Below are 17800 nucleotides of genomic sequence, written 5' to 3' on the forward strand. Positions count from 1 at the left end.
GAAATTCTTCATGCTCTAAGAGAGCCAAGAATGCTATGAAAAATACGACTTGGGGGAAAGGCTAAGGGAGGGGAAGGGTGGAGGAAAGACTCATCCCAAGTCTTTGGATTTTTTAGTCTCTCTGTGTATCTCTGGCTGTCCTGAAACTTGCCTGGTAGATCAGGCTGGCCTCGAACTAAGAAATCTGCCTGGCTCTGCCTCCAGGATGCCAGGGTGCTTGGATTAAAGGAATGCACTACCATAAGCACTAATATTCCTGGCTCAATCCCAAATCTTTTTGTTTATCTTTGCTGGCCTGGCTGTGCTGTAACTCTGTCTGTAGACAGTACTGGTCTCAAACTCAGAGTTCACTGCCTCTGCTTCCTGAGTGCTGGGATTGCTCTAATTCCCCTAGGTAATTTGGACATGGAGTGTTCTCATCCCCAGATGAGTAAATAAGAGAACGTTTATTAACAGCATTCTCTCTTCCTCTCTGTTGTAGGAGACGCAATGAGTAACCAGGAAGATGACGGAGGATCGATCTGGGGTGACCAATGGCCAGATGAGGGACAGGACCCAGGTTTGCATGCAGGGTGGGGTGTAAACCTGGATACATTTAAGCCACGTGGTTTATAGTGTTTCTAAAGATTTAGACCTCTGAACTTTTTGTTTTTGTTTCAAGACAAGGTTTCTCTGTGTAGTCCTGGTTGTCCTGGAACTCACTCTGTATACCAGGCTGGCCTCGAACTCACAGCAATCCACCTGCCTCTGCCTCCAGAGTGCTGAGATTAAAGGCGTGGACCACCACATCCCAGCTAGACCTCTGAATTCTTGTGTGTGCATACAGGATTGGAGTTTGGTTCCCAGCACGACATCAGGTGACAAATAAGCACTGGTAACTCCAGCTCCAAGAGGTCCAACACCTCTATTTTCTGCAGGCACAAGTGCTCACATGCACCCATGCAGACATGTAACTACCAGTTAAAAACCTCATTGTAAAAGCATAGTGTTTCAGGAGGAAAGAAAGCGAAGGTTGACCTGTTTCACCCACATGGACACAAACACTATAACCTGCACTTACCCACACACAACACACATGTGCACACAGAATTCTACTAAATTGTCTAGATAGAGGTGCAGGTGGGTAATTTGGGTTCCTCGGTTCTAGGTAACTAACCTATGTGCCTGTCTTTGTACCACTCCGCCCACTGACTTCAGTGTTTCTTTCAGGGTATATGGCATCCTACATTAATTTGCAAAACTTGGAGACCATTCTTGGTCCCATTGATTCTACCATGAGCTTTACAATCATTTTGTCAATTTCTTGGAGGTCAGCTGGGCTCTTTATGGATTGCATTAAATTGCATGAATCTGTGTTTGGGTATATAGCTAGCTATATTGATAAGATTGAGTCTTGAGGTAAATTGTCAGTAAAATGATTGCTGCATGAGGACCTGGATCCAGTTCCCAGAACCTGTATTAAATGGTCAGGTGAAGGTGTATGTGCCTGACATCCCAGCTCTGAAGGGGCAGACACAGGAGGGTTCATGGGACTTACATCCAGTCTAGCTATACTGCTGAGATTCAGACTTGGTGAATCTCAAATAGGATTAGGTACCAGAGAGAGGGCTCAGCCTGTCAGTTCAATGGGCAGACCTCCAGAGGACCCAGATTCAGTTTTCAGCACCCCCATGTCGGCTCACAACCATCTGTAACTCCAGGTCCAAGGGATCTGCTCTCCTCTGGTCTCAGCAGACATAGCATGCACAAAGTACTCAGGGATAACATACAGGCCAAATAGTCATAAAAGATGAATAAATACATCTTTGCCATGTTGTGGTGGTGCATGCCTTTAATCCTAGCAATCCCCAGGCAGAGACAGGCAGATCTGAGTTTGAGACCAGTCTAGTCTACAGAGCGAGTGCCAGGACAGACATGGCTACAAAGACAAGCCCTGTCTTGCAACACCAGAAAATGGATGGACACATCTTTAAAAATTAAGGGTGAGAGTGATGGAGAAAGATGCAAAAAGTCAATGTCGGGTCCTCATTCATGTACTTGAATGTGTACATGGACCTGCCCACACATGTGTACACACACACACACACACACACACACACACACACAGAGAGAGAGAGAGAGAGAGAGAGAGAGAGATAAAGAGAGATAAAGAGAGAGAGAGAGAGAGAGAGAGAGGATAGACAACCAACCAGAGGACACAATCCTGAACAACTGTGACTCCAAATGCTGATATTTCCTCAGCTATAGACAGAGCCTCCCCTGGCTGATGCGTGATGGGACTTTTGCTGTCTCTGCCTTGGGCAGGTGGACACGGCTGCCTGACTTCATGTGTGGGGCAGGGGTTTCACACGTGTGCAGAGCACTGCATCTCTCCGCTCTCCTCAGCATCCTCCAGCTCTTCCTTTCTGTCCCCTCTCCCTCTGTGTCCTAAGCCCGGGTGGTACCTGATTTGACACAGATGGAATCTGATTTGAACAACAAACATGGTCCTGTGGCAGGGTTTTGTTCTCTTTTACAGAAGCCTTTCGAGCCGAGGAACGGGATGCAGCAGCGGGGGTGTGTGAACAAGGTAAAGGCAATGTTTATTTGTGCCAACTCTAAGGAGGCTGGGTGAGAGCAGCCTGTGGCATTCAGATAGGAGGCAGGGTCCCGGTGTGACAGGCCTGTCCCCCTGAACCCTTCTTGTGAGTCCTAGGGGTGAGCACCATGGACAACCAAGAGGCTCAAGGCAATTTATGTTGGTGGTCATCTATGGAAAGTTCAAAACGGCTCGGAGGTTAAGAGCACTGACTTCTCTCCCAGAGGTCCTGAGTTCAATTCCCAGCGACCACATGGTAGCTTACAGACTTCTATAATGAGATCTGGTGCCCTCTTCTGCGTGCAGACATAAATGCACACAGAACAGTGTTGACATACTAAATCATTTTTTTTAAAGGGGTGGGGTGGGCAAGAGGTGGTGGTGTACAACTTTAATCCCAGCACTAGGGAGGCAGAGGCAGGTGGATCTCTGTGAGTTCCAGGCCAGCTATAAGACTCTCACAATGACTCCATTACTCAAAACTGACACCTGCTCATTGCCTGGCTGTTTGCTCAGGTTTTCCCTGTTCCTTCTGCTGCCTGAGCTTCCAAGACATTGATGGTCCCTCGGGGTCATGCATACAAAGCATGCATGAGGCTTTGACTTCAGTCTCTTGTATTGGTGTGTACTTAGCATGTAAGAGACCCTGGCTTCAGTCTGTGGTGGTGTGTGCGTGACATGCATGATGCCTTGGCTTCTGGAGGTGGTGTGTGGAGAGTATGAGGTCCTGGCTTCAATCTCTAGTGCTTGAATGTGCACAGCACACATGAGGCTTGGCTCCAATCCCCAGTGGTTGTATGTACTTAGCATGCATGAGGTTCTGGCTCAGTCTCTAATGATAGCGTGTTTATGAGGTGCTGGCTTCAATCATCTCAAGCACTTACAAAAAATGTCTTGGCCTATTTTAATGATGTCATAATCTTATTTTGAAAGGCACTTTGTTGCTCTTAATTTTATGTGCATTGGTGTTTTGCATACATGCATGTCTCTGTGAGGGTGTTACATGTTGGAGTTTGCAGACAGTTGTGAGCTGTTATATGGTTGGTAGGAATTGAACCTGTGTCCTCTGGAAGAGCAGTCAGTGCTCTTAACTTCTGATCCATCAATCCAGCCACACGTTCTTGTTTTTGAAGCTGAGTAGTACTCCATTGTGTAAATGTACCACATTTTCTTTATCTATTCAGTTGTGGAGCATCTGAGTTGTTTCCAGGTTAGCTAAGCAGTTGCATTACAGCGACCCAAAATTTATCCTTTATATCCACAAACTTAAGTGAATCATTAATTCAGTTTTATTGTTTTTGAGGCAAGGAGCAGGTGTCATCTTTGAGTAACAAGGATCATTCAAGAGTCGAGTGATGAGCCAGTCAATGGTAGTCAGGTACACCTTCAATCCCAATGCTTGGATTGGGAGGCAGAGGCCAGGAGACCCGAGTTCAAGGCCAGCTTGGCGAACATAGCAAGTTCCAGGCCAGATAGCAATATATAGTAAGTCCCTAACTGAAAATAGTCTGTGATGCCTCCCAGCAACCCTCCTGTTGGCTACTTGAATGAAGTCACTTGGTGCTCGGGATGGCCTAGGACAGTCCTGCAAGAGTAACGCAGCCAAGACATGGTTTAATTCTTCTGGCTATTTTGGACATTGACGGTTCTCATTCCCACCTGGGGCAATTAGACTGACTTATTAACAGCATTCTCTTTCTCTCTGTTGCAGAATACTCAGTGAACAACCTGGAAGATGACAAAGAATCAATCTGGGGAGACCAATGGCCAAATGAGGGAAAGGCCCGAGGTTTGCATGCAGGGCAGGGTGTAAACAAGGATACATTTAAAGCCCCGTGGTTTATAGTGTTACTAAAGAATTAGACCTATGAACTTTTTTTTTTCAAGACAAGGTTTCTCTGTATAGTCGTGGCTGTCCTGGAATGCACTCTGTAGACCAGGCTAGCCTTGAACGCACAGCAATCCACCTGCCTCTACCTCCCTGTTGCTGAGATTAAAGAACACATGTGGACATGTACACATAAGACCTGCACTTAACCATATACCACAAACCTGTGCACACAATATTACTAATTTGTCTAGAGGTGTGGGTGAGTAATTATTGGTTCCTCAGTTCTAAGTAACTAACCTATGTGGCTGTCCTGTACCACTCCACCCACTGACTTCAGTGTTGTTTCTTTCAGGGTATATGGCATTCTACATTAGTCTGCAAAACTTGGGGACCATTCTTGATCCCATTGATTCAACCATGATCTTTACATTCATTTTGACAATTTCTTGGAGGTCTTCTGAGCTCTTGATATGGATTGCATTAAATTGCATGGATCTGAGTTGGATATATAGCTAGTTAGGTTAATCAGGTTGAGTCTTGAGGTAAATTGCTCAGTCACTAAAATGTTTTGCTACGTGAGGACCTGGATTCAGTTCCCAGAAGGTGTATTAAAAAGTCGGTTGAAGGCATACACGTGCCTGTCGTCCCAGCACTGATAAGGCAGACACAGAAGGTCCGTGGTGCTTGAGATTCAGACTTAGTGAGAGACTCTCAAAAATCTGATCAGGTAGCAGAAAGGAGGGCTCAGCATGTCAGCACTGGGCAGACCTCCAGAGGACCCAGATTCAGTTTTCAGCACCCCCATGTCAGCTCACAACCATCTGTAGCTCCAGGTCCACAGGATCTGCTCTCCTCTGGCCTCGGCAGACATAGCATGCACAAAGTACTCAGGGATAACACACAGGCCAAATCGTCATAAAATGTAAAAAAAAAAAAAAATACATCTTTGCCAGGTGGGTGGTGGCACACGCCTTTAATCCCAGCACTAGCCAGGCAAAGGCAGTTGGATCTTTGAGTTTGAGGTCAGTCTGATCTGTAGAGTGAGTTCCAAGACAGCCATGGTTATAGAGAGAATCCCTGTCTGGAAAAACCAGCAAATAAATTAGACAGACAGATAGATCTTTAAAAAAACAAAGCATGAGATTGAGAAAGACACCAAAAGTAAATGGCGGGTCCTCATACATGTACTTGAATGTGTACATGGACCTGCCCACACATGTACACACACACACACACACACACACACAGAGAGAGGGAGAGGGAGAGGGAGAGGGAAGACAACCAACCAGAGGACACAATCCTGAACAACTGTGACTCCAAATGCTGATATTTCCTCAGCTATAGACAGAGCCTCCAGAGCCCCTGGCTGATGTGTGATGGGACTTTTGCTGTCTCTGTCTTGGGCAGGTGGACACGGCTGCCTGACTTCATGTGTGGGGCAGGGGTTTCACACGTGTGCAGAGCACTGCATCTCTCTGCTCTCCTCAGCATCCTCCAGCTCTTCCCTTCTTTCTGTCCCCTCATCCTCTGTGTCCTAAGCCTGGGTGGTATCTGATTTGACACAGATGGAATCTGATTTGAACAACAAGCATGTATCTCTCTTTTACAGAAGCCTTTCGAGCCGAGGAACGGGATGCAGCAGCAAAGGGGTGTAAAAAAGGTAAAGGCAATGTTTATTTGTGCCAACTCTAAGGAGGCTGGGTGAGAGCAGCCTGTGGCATTCAGATAGGAGGCAGGGTCCCGGTGTGACAGGCCTGTCCCCCTGAACCCTTCTTGTGAGTCCTGGGGGTGAGCACTATGGACAACCATGAGGCTCAAGGCAATTTATGTTGGTGGTCATCTATGGAAAGTTCAAAATAAACCATAATTCCTCCAAAATGGGGGGCAAGCACAAGCTTATTGGACTTGTTCTAAACACGGCTTAGAATGCTATTCTACACTGAGCAAAATTAGAAGTACTAGGTTTGGGGCTGGAGAGATGGCTCAGTGGTTAAGAGCACTGACTGTTCTTCCAGAGGTCTTGAGTTCAATTCCCAGCACCCACATGGCAGCTCACAGCTATCTGTAATTCCCGTTCTAGGGAACCCACAACCCATGGCAAAACACCAACGCATATAAAATAAATTTCAAAAAAAGTATTAGGTTTTAAATTAGCATTCAAAGTGGATTTTTTTACATCAGTGGGTTTAATATCAAGTATTATACATACTGGGTTTCTCTATGATATTTTCATACACCTAGCCCTCCTTCTGCTTTGACGGTTGGCCACTCAACATGTTTACTCAAGGTTGCTTAGCGTGTGGGTGAGCGATGGAGAGATGGCTCAGAGGTTAACAGCACTGACTGCTCACCCAGGGGTCCTGAGTTCAATTCCCAGCGACCACATGATAGCTTACAGACATCTCTAATGAGATCTGGTGCCCTCTTCTGCGTGTAGACATAAATGCACACAGAATAGTGTTGACATACTAAATCATTTTTTAAAAGGGGTGGGGTGGGCAAGAGGTGGTGGTGTACAACTTTAATCCCAGCACTAGGGAGGCAGAGGCAGGTGGATCTCTGTGAGTTCCAGGCCAGCTATAAGACATTACTCAAAACTGACACCTGCTCATTGCCTGGCTGTTTGCTCAGGTTTTCCCTGTTCCTTCTGCTGCCTGTGCTTCCAAGACATTGATGGTCCCTCGGGGTCATGCATACAAAGCATGCATGAGGCTTTGACTTCAGTCTCTTGTATTGGTGTGCACTTAGCATGTAAGAGACCCTGGCTTCAGTCTGTGGTAGCATGTGCGTGACATGCATGATGCCTTAGCTTCTGGTGGCACTGTGTGTAGAGGTCCTGGATCCATCATCTCTAGCACTTAAAAAATTTCTCGGCCTTTTTGATGTCACAATCCTTTTTTTTTATGCAAACTGCATGAGGCTTTATTGTTTAAGGAGCTAACCCAATGTTAGCTCGGGTCTTTCACCCACCCGCCATGGTGGATGGCTAGCAAAGACAGCTTGAACCGGCTGCATAGAGATCTTTTAGGGCAGCATAAAGGGAGTGTCTAAGGGAACGCACAGGCTCAGGATTGGTGTGCCTCCAGGCTTGGAGGGCTTGCCCTGTGTTGATTGGTCAACTGATTGTTATGGCCCATAGGCCCTCCCAAGGTGGTTGCTAATGCTTTGCGAGTCATTGCTGTGCACTTGTCCATAAAGCACACTCAGCGCCTTAAAGCATTGCGCCGCCAGCTAACTTCTGATTGGTTCCTTGCCACAAGGCAGGCATCTGACGTCTAGTGACTAGGGCAAGGTCATGGCAAGCAAGTGATGTCACAATCTTATTTTAAAAGGTACTCTGTTGCACTTAAATCTCTCGTGTCATGTATTTCAGATACTAAATTGTTGGTTTTTTTAAATATATTATGTGCATTGGTGTTTTGCATACATGCATGTCTCTGTGAGGGTGTTACATGTTGGAGTTTGCAGACAGTTGTGAGCTGCTATATGGTTGCTAGGAATTGAACTCGGGACCTCTGGAAGAGCAGTCAGTGCTCTTAACCTCTGAGCCATCAATCCAGTCACAAGTACTTGTTTTTGAAGCTGAGTAGTACTCCATTGTGTAAATGTACCACATTTTCTTTATCTATTCAGTTGTGGAGCATCTGAGTTGTTTCCAGGTTAGCTAAGCAGTTGCATTACAGCGACCCAAAACTTCTCCTTCATATCCACAAACTTAAGTGAATCATTAATTCAGTTTTATTGTTTTTGAGGCAAGGAGCAGGTGTCATCTTTGAGTAACAAGGATCATTCAAGAGTCGAGTGATGAGCCAGTCAATGGTAGTCAGGTACACCTTCAATCCCAATGCTTGGATTGGGAGGCAGAGGCCAGGAGACCTGAGTTCAAGGCCAGCTTGGTGTACATAGCAAGTTCCAGGCCAGATAGCAATATATAGTAAGTCCCTAACTGAAAATAGTCTGTGGTGCCTCCCAGCAACCCTCCTGTTGGCTACTTGAATGAAGTCACTTGGTTCTCGGGATGGCCTAGGACAGTCCTGCAAGAGTAACGCAGCCAAGACATGGTTTAATTCTTCTGGCTATTTTGGACATTGACGGTTCTCATTCCCACCTGGGGCAATTAGACTGACTTATTAATAGCATTCTCTTTCTCTCTGTTGCAGAACACTCAGTGAGGATCAACCTGGTAGAACACGAAGAAATAATGTGGATTGAACAATGGCCAGATGAGGGAAAGGCCCCAGGTTTGCATGCAGGGCAGGGTGTAAACAAGGATACATTTAAAGCCCCATGGTTTATAGTGTTACTAAAGAATTAGACTTATGAACTCCTTTTTTTTTTTTTTCAAGACAAGGTTTCTCTGTATAGTCGTGGCTGTCCTGGAATGCACTCTGTAGACCAGGCTAGCCTTGAACGCACAGCAATCCACCTGCCTCTACCTCCCTGTTGCTGAGATTAAAGAACACATGTGGACATGTACACATAAGACCTGCACTTAACCATATACCACAAACCTGTGCACACAATATTACTAATTTGTCTAGAGGTGTGGGTGAGTAATTATTGGTTCCTCAGTTCTAAGTAACTAACCTATGTGGCTGTCCTGTACCACTCCACCCACTGACTTCAGTGTTGTTTCTTTCAGGGTATATGACATTCTACATTAGTCTGCAAAACTTGGGGACCATTCTTGATCCCATTGATTCAACCATGATCTTTACATTCATTTTGACAATTTCTTGGAGGTCTTCTGAGCTCTTGATATGGATTGCATTAAATTGCATGGATCTGTGTTGGATATATAGCTAGTTAGGCTAATCAGGTTGAGTCTTGAGGTAAATTGCTCAGTCACTAAAATGTTTTGCTACGTGAGGACCTGGATTCAGTTCCCAGAAGGTGTATTAAAAAGTCGGTTGAAGGCATACATGTTCCTGTCATCCCAGCACTGATAAGGCAGACACAGAAGGTCCGTGGTGCTTGCTGGCCAGCCAGTCTAGCTATACTGATATACTGATGAGATTCAGACTTAGTGAGAGACTCTCAAATCTGATCAGGTAGCAGAGCGGAGGGCTCAGCATGTCAGCACTGGGCAGACCTCCAGAGGACCCAGATTCAGTTTTCAGCACCCCCATGTCAGCTCACAACCATCTATAACTCCAGGTCCACAGGATCTGCTCTCCTCTGACCTCTGCAGACATAGCATGCACAAAGTACTCAGGGATAACACACAGGCCAAATCGTCATAAAATATATTAAAAAATACATCTTTGCCAGTTGGGTGGTGGCACACACCTTTAATCCCAGCACTAGCCAGACAAAGGCAGTTGGATCTTTGAGTTTGAGGTCAGTCTGATCTGTAGAGTGAGTTCCAAGACAGCCATGGTTATAGAGAGAATCAGTCTGGAAAAACCAGCAAATAGATTAGATAGACAGATATTTAAAAAATAAAGCATGAGATTGATTGAGAAAGACACCAAAAGTAAATGGCAGGTCCTCATACATGTACTTGAATGTGTACATGGACCTGCCCAAACATGTGTATACACACACACACACACACACACACACACACACAGAGAGAGAGAGAGAGAGGGAGGGAGGGAGGGAGAGGATAGACAACCAACCAGAGGACACAATCCTGAACAACTGTGACTCCAAATGCTGATATTTCCTCAGCTATAGACAGAGCCTCCAGAGCCCCTGGCTGATGCGTGATGGGACTTTTGCTGTCTCTGTCTTGGGCAGGTGGACACGGCTGCCTGACTTCGTGTGTGGGGCAGGGGTTTCACACGTGTGCAGAGCACTGCATCTCTCCGCTCTCCTCAGCATCCTCCAGCTCTTCCTTTCTGTCCCCTCTCCCTCTGTGTCCTAAGCCCAGGTGGTATCTGATTTGACACAGATGGAATCTGATTTGAACAACAAGCATGTATCTCTCTTTTACAGAAGCCTTTCAAGCCGAGGAACGGGATGCATCAGCAGAGGCGTGTGAACAAGGTAAAGGCAATGTTTATTTGTGCCAACTCTAAGGAGGCTGGGTGAGAGCAGCCTGTGGCATTCAGATAGGAGGCAGGGTCCCGGTGTGTCAGGCCTGTCCCCCTGAACCCTTCTTGTGAGTCCTGGGGGTGAGCACCATGGACAACCATGAGGCTCAAGGCAATTTATGTTGGTGGTCATCTATGGAAAGTTCAAAATAAACCATAATTCCTCCAAAATGGGGGGCAAGCACAAGCTTATTGGACTTGTTCTAAACACGGCTTAGAATGCTATTCTACACTGAGCAAAATTAGAAGTACTAGGTTTTAAATTAGCATTCAAAGTGGATTTTTGTTTTTACATCAGTGGGTTTAATATCAAGTATTATACATACTGGGTTTCTGTATGATATTTTCATACACCTAGCCCTCCTTCTGCTTTGATGGTTGGCCACCCAACATGTTTACTCAAGGTTGCTTAGCCTGTGGGTGAGCGCTGGAGAGATGGCTCAGAGGTTAACAGCACTGACTGCTCACCCAGGGGTCCTGAGTTCAATTCCCAGCGACCACATGGTAACTTACAGACATCTCTAATGAGATCTGGTGCCCTCTTCTGCGTGCAGACATAAATGCACACAGAACAGTGTTGACATACTAAATCATTTTTTAAAAGGGGTGGGGTGGGCAAGAGGTGGTGGTGTACAACTTTAATCCCAGCACTAGGGAGGCAGAGGCAGGTGGATCTCTGTGAGTTCCAGGCCAGCTATAAGACTCTCACAATGACTCCATTACTCAAAACTGACACCTGCTCATTGCCTGGCTGTTTGCTCAGGTTTTCCCTGTTCCTTCTGCTGCCTGTGCTTCCAAGACATTGATGGTCCCTAGGGGTCATGCATACAAAGCATGCATGAGGCTTTGACTTCAGTCTCTTGTATTGGTGTGTACTTAGCATGTAAGAGACCCTGGCTTCAGTCTGTGGTGGTGTGTGCGTGACATGCATGATGCCTTGGCTTCTGGAGGTGGTGTGTGGAGAGTATGAGGTCCTGGTTTCAATCTCTAGTGCTTGAATGTGCACAGCACACATGAGGCTTGGCTCCAATCCCCAGTGGTTGTATTACTTAGCATGCATGAGGTTCTGGCTCAGTCTCTAATAATAGTGTGTTCATGAGGCGCTGGCTTCAATCATCTCAAGCACTTACAAAAAATGTCTTGGCCTATTTTAATGATGTCATAATCTTATTTTAAAAGGCACTTTGTTGCTTTTTATTTTATGTGCATTGGTGTTTTGCATACATGCATGTCTCTGTGAGGGTGTTACATGTTGGAGTTTGCAGACAGTTGTGAGCTGTTACATGGTTGCTAGGAATGGAACCTGTGTCCTCTGGAAGAGCAGCAGTGCTCTTAACTTCTGATCCATCAATCCAGCCACACGTTCTTGTTTTTGAAGCTGAGTAGTACTCCATTGTGTAAATGTACCACATTTTCTTTATCTATTCAGTTGTGGGGCATCTGAATTGTTTCCAGGTTAGCTAAGCAGTTGCATTACAGTTAACCAAAACTTCTCCTTCATATCCACAAACTTACGTGAATCATTAATTTATTTTTGTTTTTGAGGCAAGGAGCAGGTGTCATCTTTGAGTAGCAAGGATCATTCAATGAGCCAGTCAATGGTAGTTAGGTACACCTTCAATCCCAATGCTTGAATTGGGAGGCAGAGGCCAGGAGATCGGAGTTCAAGGCCAGCTTGGTGGACATAGCAAGTTCTAGGCCAGCCAGAATTCTATAGTAAGATCCTCTCAAAATATGTGATGCCTCCCAGCAACCCTCCTGTTGGCCACTTGAATGAAGTCACTTGGTGCTCATGATGGCCTAGGAGGTAAACTGAGCCAGGACTTGCTTTAACTCCCCTGGGTAATTTGGACATGGAACTTTCTCATCCCCAGCTCTGGAGCACTTAGACTGTGACTTATTTATAGCGTTCTCTCTTCCTCTCTGTTGCAGAAGACTCAAGGACTCACCAGGAAGAAGACAAAGAGCCAATCCCGAGTGACCAAGGGCCAGATGAGGGACCGGCCCCAGGTTTGCATGCAGGGTTGGGGAGTAAACATGGATACACTTAAAGCCACATGGCTTATGTGTTCCCTAAAGAATTGGACCCCTGAACTCTTTTTGCTTTTTTAAACAAGGTTTCTGTGTGTAGTCCTGGCTATCCTGGAATTCGCTCTGTAGACCAGGCTAGCCTCAAACTCCAGAGATCAACCTGCCTCTGCCTCCAGAGTGCTGAGATTAAAGGCGTGCGCCACCACATCTCAGCTAGACCTCTGAATTCTTATGTGTGTGCATACAGGATTGGAGTTTGGTTCCCAGCACGACATCAGGTGACAAATAACCACTGGTAACTCCAGCTCCAAGAGGTCCAACACCTCTGTTTTCTGCAGGCACAAGTGCTCACATGTACCCATGCAGACATGTAACTACCAGTTAAAAACCTCATTGTAAAAGCATAGTGTTTCAGGAGGAAAGAAAGCAAAGGTTGACCTGTTTCACCCACACATGGACTCGCACACTATACCCTGCACTTAACCACCACATACCACAAACCTGTGCACACAGAATTCTACTAAATTGTCTAAATAGAAGAATGGGAGGGTCATTTGGGTTCCTCAGTTATAGGTAACTAACCTATATGCCTGTCCTTATACTACTCTGCCCACTGACTTCAGTGTTTCCTTCAGGGTATATGGCATTCTACATTAGTCTGCAAACTTGGGGACCATTTTTGATCCCATTGATTCAACCATGAGTTTAACAATCATTTTGTTAATTTCTTGGAGGTCAGCTGGGTTCTTGATTGGATTACATTAGATTACACGGATCGGTGTTTGGATATACAGCTACCTCTATTAATAAGGGTGAGACTTGACATTATTCAGCCAATAAATGTTTGCTGCATGAGCACCGGAGATCAGTTCCCAAGACCAGATTTAAAAGGCCAGGCGAAGGTGTATGTTCCTGACATCCAGCACTGGAAGGGCAGACACAGGAGGGTCCACGGTGCTTTCAGCCAGTCTAGCCATACTGCTTGAGATTCTGATTTAGTGAGAGACTCTCAAAAAAATATGGTTAGGTACAAGAGAGGGCTCCAGCCTTTCAGTTCCCTGGGCAGACTTCCAGAGGACCCAGATTCAGTTTTCAGCACCCCCATGTCAGCTCACAACCATCTGTAGCTCCAGGTCCACGGGATCTGCTCTCCTCTGGCCTAAGCAGGCATAGCATGCACAAAGTACACAGGGATAACACACAGGCCAAATAGTCATAAAGATAAATACATCTCTGATAGGTGGTGGTGCTGCACGCCTATCCCAGCACTTGGGAGGCAGAGTCAGTCGGATCTTTGTGAGTTTGAGGCCAGCTGGTCTACAGAGCCAATTTCTCTGTAGAGAAACCCTGTCTCGGGAAGAAGTCGTATATAATGGCATTGTACTTGGAATCACAGTAGTCTCATGATGGGGTGGGGAGAAAGGCAAATCTCCACAACTCACTGGCCAAAGACGGTCCAGCCCTACTTGCATCTCATGACAAATGCATCTCGCAGAATAAGCCAGACGAGGAATGTAACTAAGTGTCGAGTAGCATGCATGAAGTCACAGGGTTCAGACCCCAGCACCAGATGAAACTGGGGGCACATTGGTACACACCTGTATAGACAGGAGGACCAGAAGTTCAAAGTCACTGGAGGCTACATAGCAAATATGGGCATCTTGTCTCAAAACAGGTACTGAATTAGCAAGGATACGTACATAGCCATCTGACTTGTGGCAAAAGAGGGAGAGACGTATTTGATTCATTACACATATAGTAACAAACAATTAAAGACAAGGAGTATATTCATCCCCCTAAACTTTCATCACTTTACTGAAAGTTCATTTAGATTCCTTCCCTCTCTTTTGAGATGTTTTAAGCCATTGTTAGGCTCATCTTGCAGATACGCGTGTCGGTTTCAATGAAAAATAAGATTTTGTTGAAATTTTGTGTTCCTTTGGCTCTCTTACCTGACTTCATATCATCTAGGTGACCTGCAAACCTATAAGGCCCACATGATCACTAAACTCAGCACAAGCCTGGAAATCTGCTATGACCACCCAGAGATGCGAGTGTTGTCTGAGGCGTTTAAGCCAGACCAGAACACCTTCCGGCCCCACACTGTTGTCTTACACGGAAAGCCAGGCATTGGGAAGTCGGCTTTGGCCAGAAGTGTCATCCTGGGCTGGGCACAGGATAAGCTCTACCAGGACATCTCGTATGCCTTCTTCTTCTCCCCTAGAGAAATGCAATGGGCAGAGAAAAGCAGTTTGGCACAGTTGATTTCCAGGGAGTGGGCGGACTCCCAGGCGCCAATGACCGAGATCATGTCCCAACCTGAAAGGCTCTTGTTTGTCGTGGATGATTTTGACGATCTGGACTCTGCCCTCCCACAGGAGGACACGAGGCTCTGTGAAGACTGGAAGGATGAGCAGCCCATACACACCCTGCTGTACAGCCTCCTGAAGAAGACACTCCTACCCCAGTCCTTTCTCCTGGTCACCACCAGAGACACAGGCTTACAAAAGCTCAAGTCCATGGTGGTGTCCCCCCTCTACATACTGGTGGAAGGACTGTCTGCGACAAAGAGGACTCAGCTCGTCCTCGAGAACGTCTCTGACGACCATCGAAGAAAGCAAGTCATCCGGTCCATGCTGGATAACCAATGGCTCGCTGAGCAGTGTCGGGTCCCCTCCATTTGCTCGCTGGTCTGTAAGGCCTTGAAGATCCAGGAGAAGCTGGGAGGGAGTTGCACCCCAGTCTGTCAGACTCTGACCAGTCTGTACTCCACCTTGGTGTTCCACCAGCTCACCCCGAGAGAGCCTTTCCGGGGCTGCCTCAGTCCGGAAGAGCGAGGCACCCTGATGGGTCTGTGCAGGATGGCCGCCGAGGGAGTGTGGAGCAAGAGGTCCGTGTTCTATGATAACGACCTGAAGACCTACGGCCTGAAGGAGTCGGAGATCTCGGCCCTCTTTGGCATGGACGTCTTCCAGGCTAGCCACAGCGCCAAGCGGTGCTACGCTTTCTTTCACCTCAGCCTGCAGGATTTCTTTGCTGCCTTGCATTACGTTTTGGAAGGGCTGGGGACATGGAATCAGTCCTGTTTCGTAATAAAAAACCTCAGGAGCCTCTCGGAGCTGAAGGGAACCCACTTTAACGCTCACCTCGGCGGGATGAAACGTTTCTTGTTTGGCCTCGTGAACAAGGACACGATGAGGACCCTGGAGGTTCTGCTGGGGTATCCCCTGTCCCCCATTGTAAACCAGGTGCTCCAACACTGGGTCTTCATGCTAGGTCAGCAGGCCAATGACACCAGCCCGATGGATGTCCTGGATGCTTTCCGCCATGTCTTTGAGTCTCAGGATAAAGACTTTGTTTGCTCGGCTCTGAAAAGCTTCCGAGAAGTAGAGATTCAGGTTAACCAGAGGACGGACTTAGTAGTATCCTCCTATTGCCTCCAGCACTGTAAGAACTTGGAGGCGCTCCGGGTGGATGTCAGCGACATCTTCTCAGTGGAAATGAATACTGAGCTGTGCCCCGTTGTTCCCCAGCAGTGAGTATGGCCTGATCTTCATCTCAAACCAATTAGTAAATGTTGTATGTTGTTGGGCTTGGATATAGTGTTGAGAAATATTCAGGGTACCAGATTGCTCCTAAAGAGTGATTCACTTACTAACAGGACCTGACCCAAGTCTGGTTCATCAGGAGCCCCTGGGCAATCCCTTTGAAAACACTGAGTCGCACGCCGGGCGTATCGCATAGGTTGGTAGGTAGATCTCTGGAGACTGCTTGCCTAGCAATGAATGAAGCCTGTGGTTCAATCCCCAGCACTGCATAGACTGGGAGGGGTTCTTACCCACAAGGCCAGCGCTCAGGAGGGAGAAGCGTCAAGCTAGGTTCCACCAGTAAGACAACTAGAACAGCCAAATGTAGACTACAATGCATAAAAGGGAAATCTGGTCAGTGTGGCCACATTGGAATAAGGGACAAAGATCAAAGGGTCAGTAGGTCTCTATTGATCCCCTTGCCATAGCCCCTCTTCTGGATCCCAAAGAGAGGTGAAACAGAGGGTATAGAGGTCTAGAGACATTACATCTAAATAGCTCTAACCAAGGTGTGAAGCCTGCCCACCACTGACTCAGTCTGGCCTCCAGGCTCTCCAGCAAGGTGGGCTGCTCTGTGTGGAATCTCTTCCATTCTGGCTGGTGCCAGGCTTCATTCAGCCTTTCCTTCCTCCCAGTGTGAGATTCCTGGGCGATTGGCAGTTTCTTGGTCTGTGTGTGTGTCTCTGCCTGCCTGCCTGTGTGTGTGTGTGTGCCTGCCTGCCTGCCTGAGTGTGTGTGTGTGTGTGTGTGTGTGCCTGCCTGCCTGCCTGCCTGAGTGTGTGTGTGTGTGTGTGCCTGTGTTTGTGCATGTGCACACACATGCCACAACCCATGTGTGGAGCTTAAGAGGACGACAACCAGCAGTAATGGAGCTGCTCCTTCCTCTACATGGGTCTCAGGGTTTGAACTCGGGTCAGCAAGCATGGGTGGCATGTGCCTTTAACCCACTCAGCCATCTCAGTAGCATGGATTTGACCTGTTTTTGAGTCTGCACACACATGGGCAGCCATTCACTGTCTGTTTCAGTGACCCTGCCGTCCTGTTACCCACAAAGACAAGCCACCTACAGAGAGAAGCGTGAGTGGGAAGGATATAGCCCCTGGCACCACATCGGTTGCTGACCCTCTCGACATACATTTACTTCATACAGCTTATTGCTCTTGGCACAGGCACGAGATACAAAGCATGGACAAGCCAGGGGCCATCGGCCAAGAGCCGGCACGTCAGAGCACACATCTCAGAGATGTGTGCAGGGAGACACGCCTGCTCTCTTTGGACCTGTGAGATCTGGACTTCCTAAGGGTGTCTTCAAGGGGCAGGCCATGTGCTAACCGTACAGAAATACAGGGCTGCTGAGTTGTGTACTTGAGTTCTAATTCTGGAGGGCCCTGCGCGTGGCTTTCCATAGCAGCTTGCTGTGGGAAGTCTTCCTGGAGAGGTTGCAAACCAACCTCTCCTCACCCCAAGTAGGAACCCAACAAAAGCCTAGAGCCATCATTTTATCAGTCAGTTGGGTTAAACAGCGAGTTTATTGGGGTTGCTTACAGAAACATGGGTGACCCTAAAACAATGGCGTCAGAGTCTCCCCTCACGTAAATAACGGCTTCACGGAAAGCTGCGTAGTGTAGTCGTGTTTTCAGTTAACCGTTTACTTCTGTATAGATGCTGGCAGCCCCCAAGATCACTTGCAGTTGAGGGGAGGGGACGAAGTAAGAGCTAGAGCCCCAGGCCAGCG

The 17800-nt window shown here is 47.1% G+C and overlaps 1 protein-coding gene across 1 annotated transcript in view; it reads left to right on the forward strand.

Moving 5' to 3' along the window:
- Positions 1-489: 489 nt before the first annotated feature.
- The window catches only part of LOC100752389 (NACHT, LRR and PYD domains-containing protein 5), a 34613-nt gene continuing 17302 nt past the window's right edge, over positions 490-17800 (forward strand). The window contains exons 1-7 of the mRNA XM_035449181.1: positions 490-559; positions 2519-2569; positions 4290-4367; positions 6019-6069; positions 10350-10400; positions 12380-12445; positions 14429-16013. Coding sequence (XP_035305072.1) covers positions 490-559; positions 2519-2569; positions 4290-4367; positions 6019-6069; positions 10350-10400; positions 12380-12445; positions 14429-16013 — 1952 coding nt within the window. The remainder of the gene's footprint in view (positions 560-2518; positions 2570-4289; positions 4368-6018; positions 6070-10349; positions 10401-12379; positions 12446-14428; positions 16014-17800) is intronic.

This window comes from Cricetulus griseus, chromosome 9 (genome assembly GCF_003668045.3).
Source record: "Cricetulus griseus strain 17A/GY chromosome 9, alternate assembly CriGri-PICRH-1.0, whole genome shotgun sequence".
In the NCBI taxonomy this organism is placed as follows: domain Eukaryota; kingdom Metazoa; phylum Chordata; class Mammalia; order Rodentia; family Cricetidae; genus Cricetulus; species Cricetulus griseus.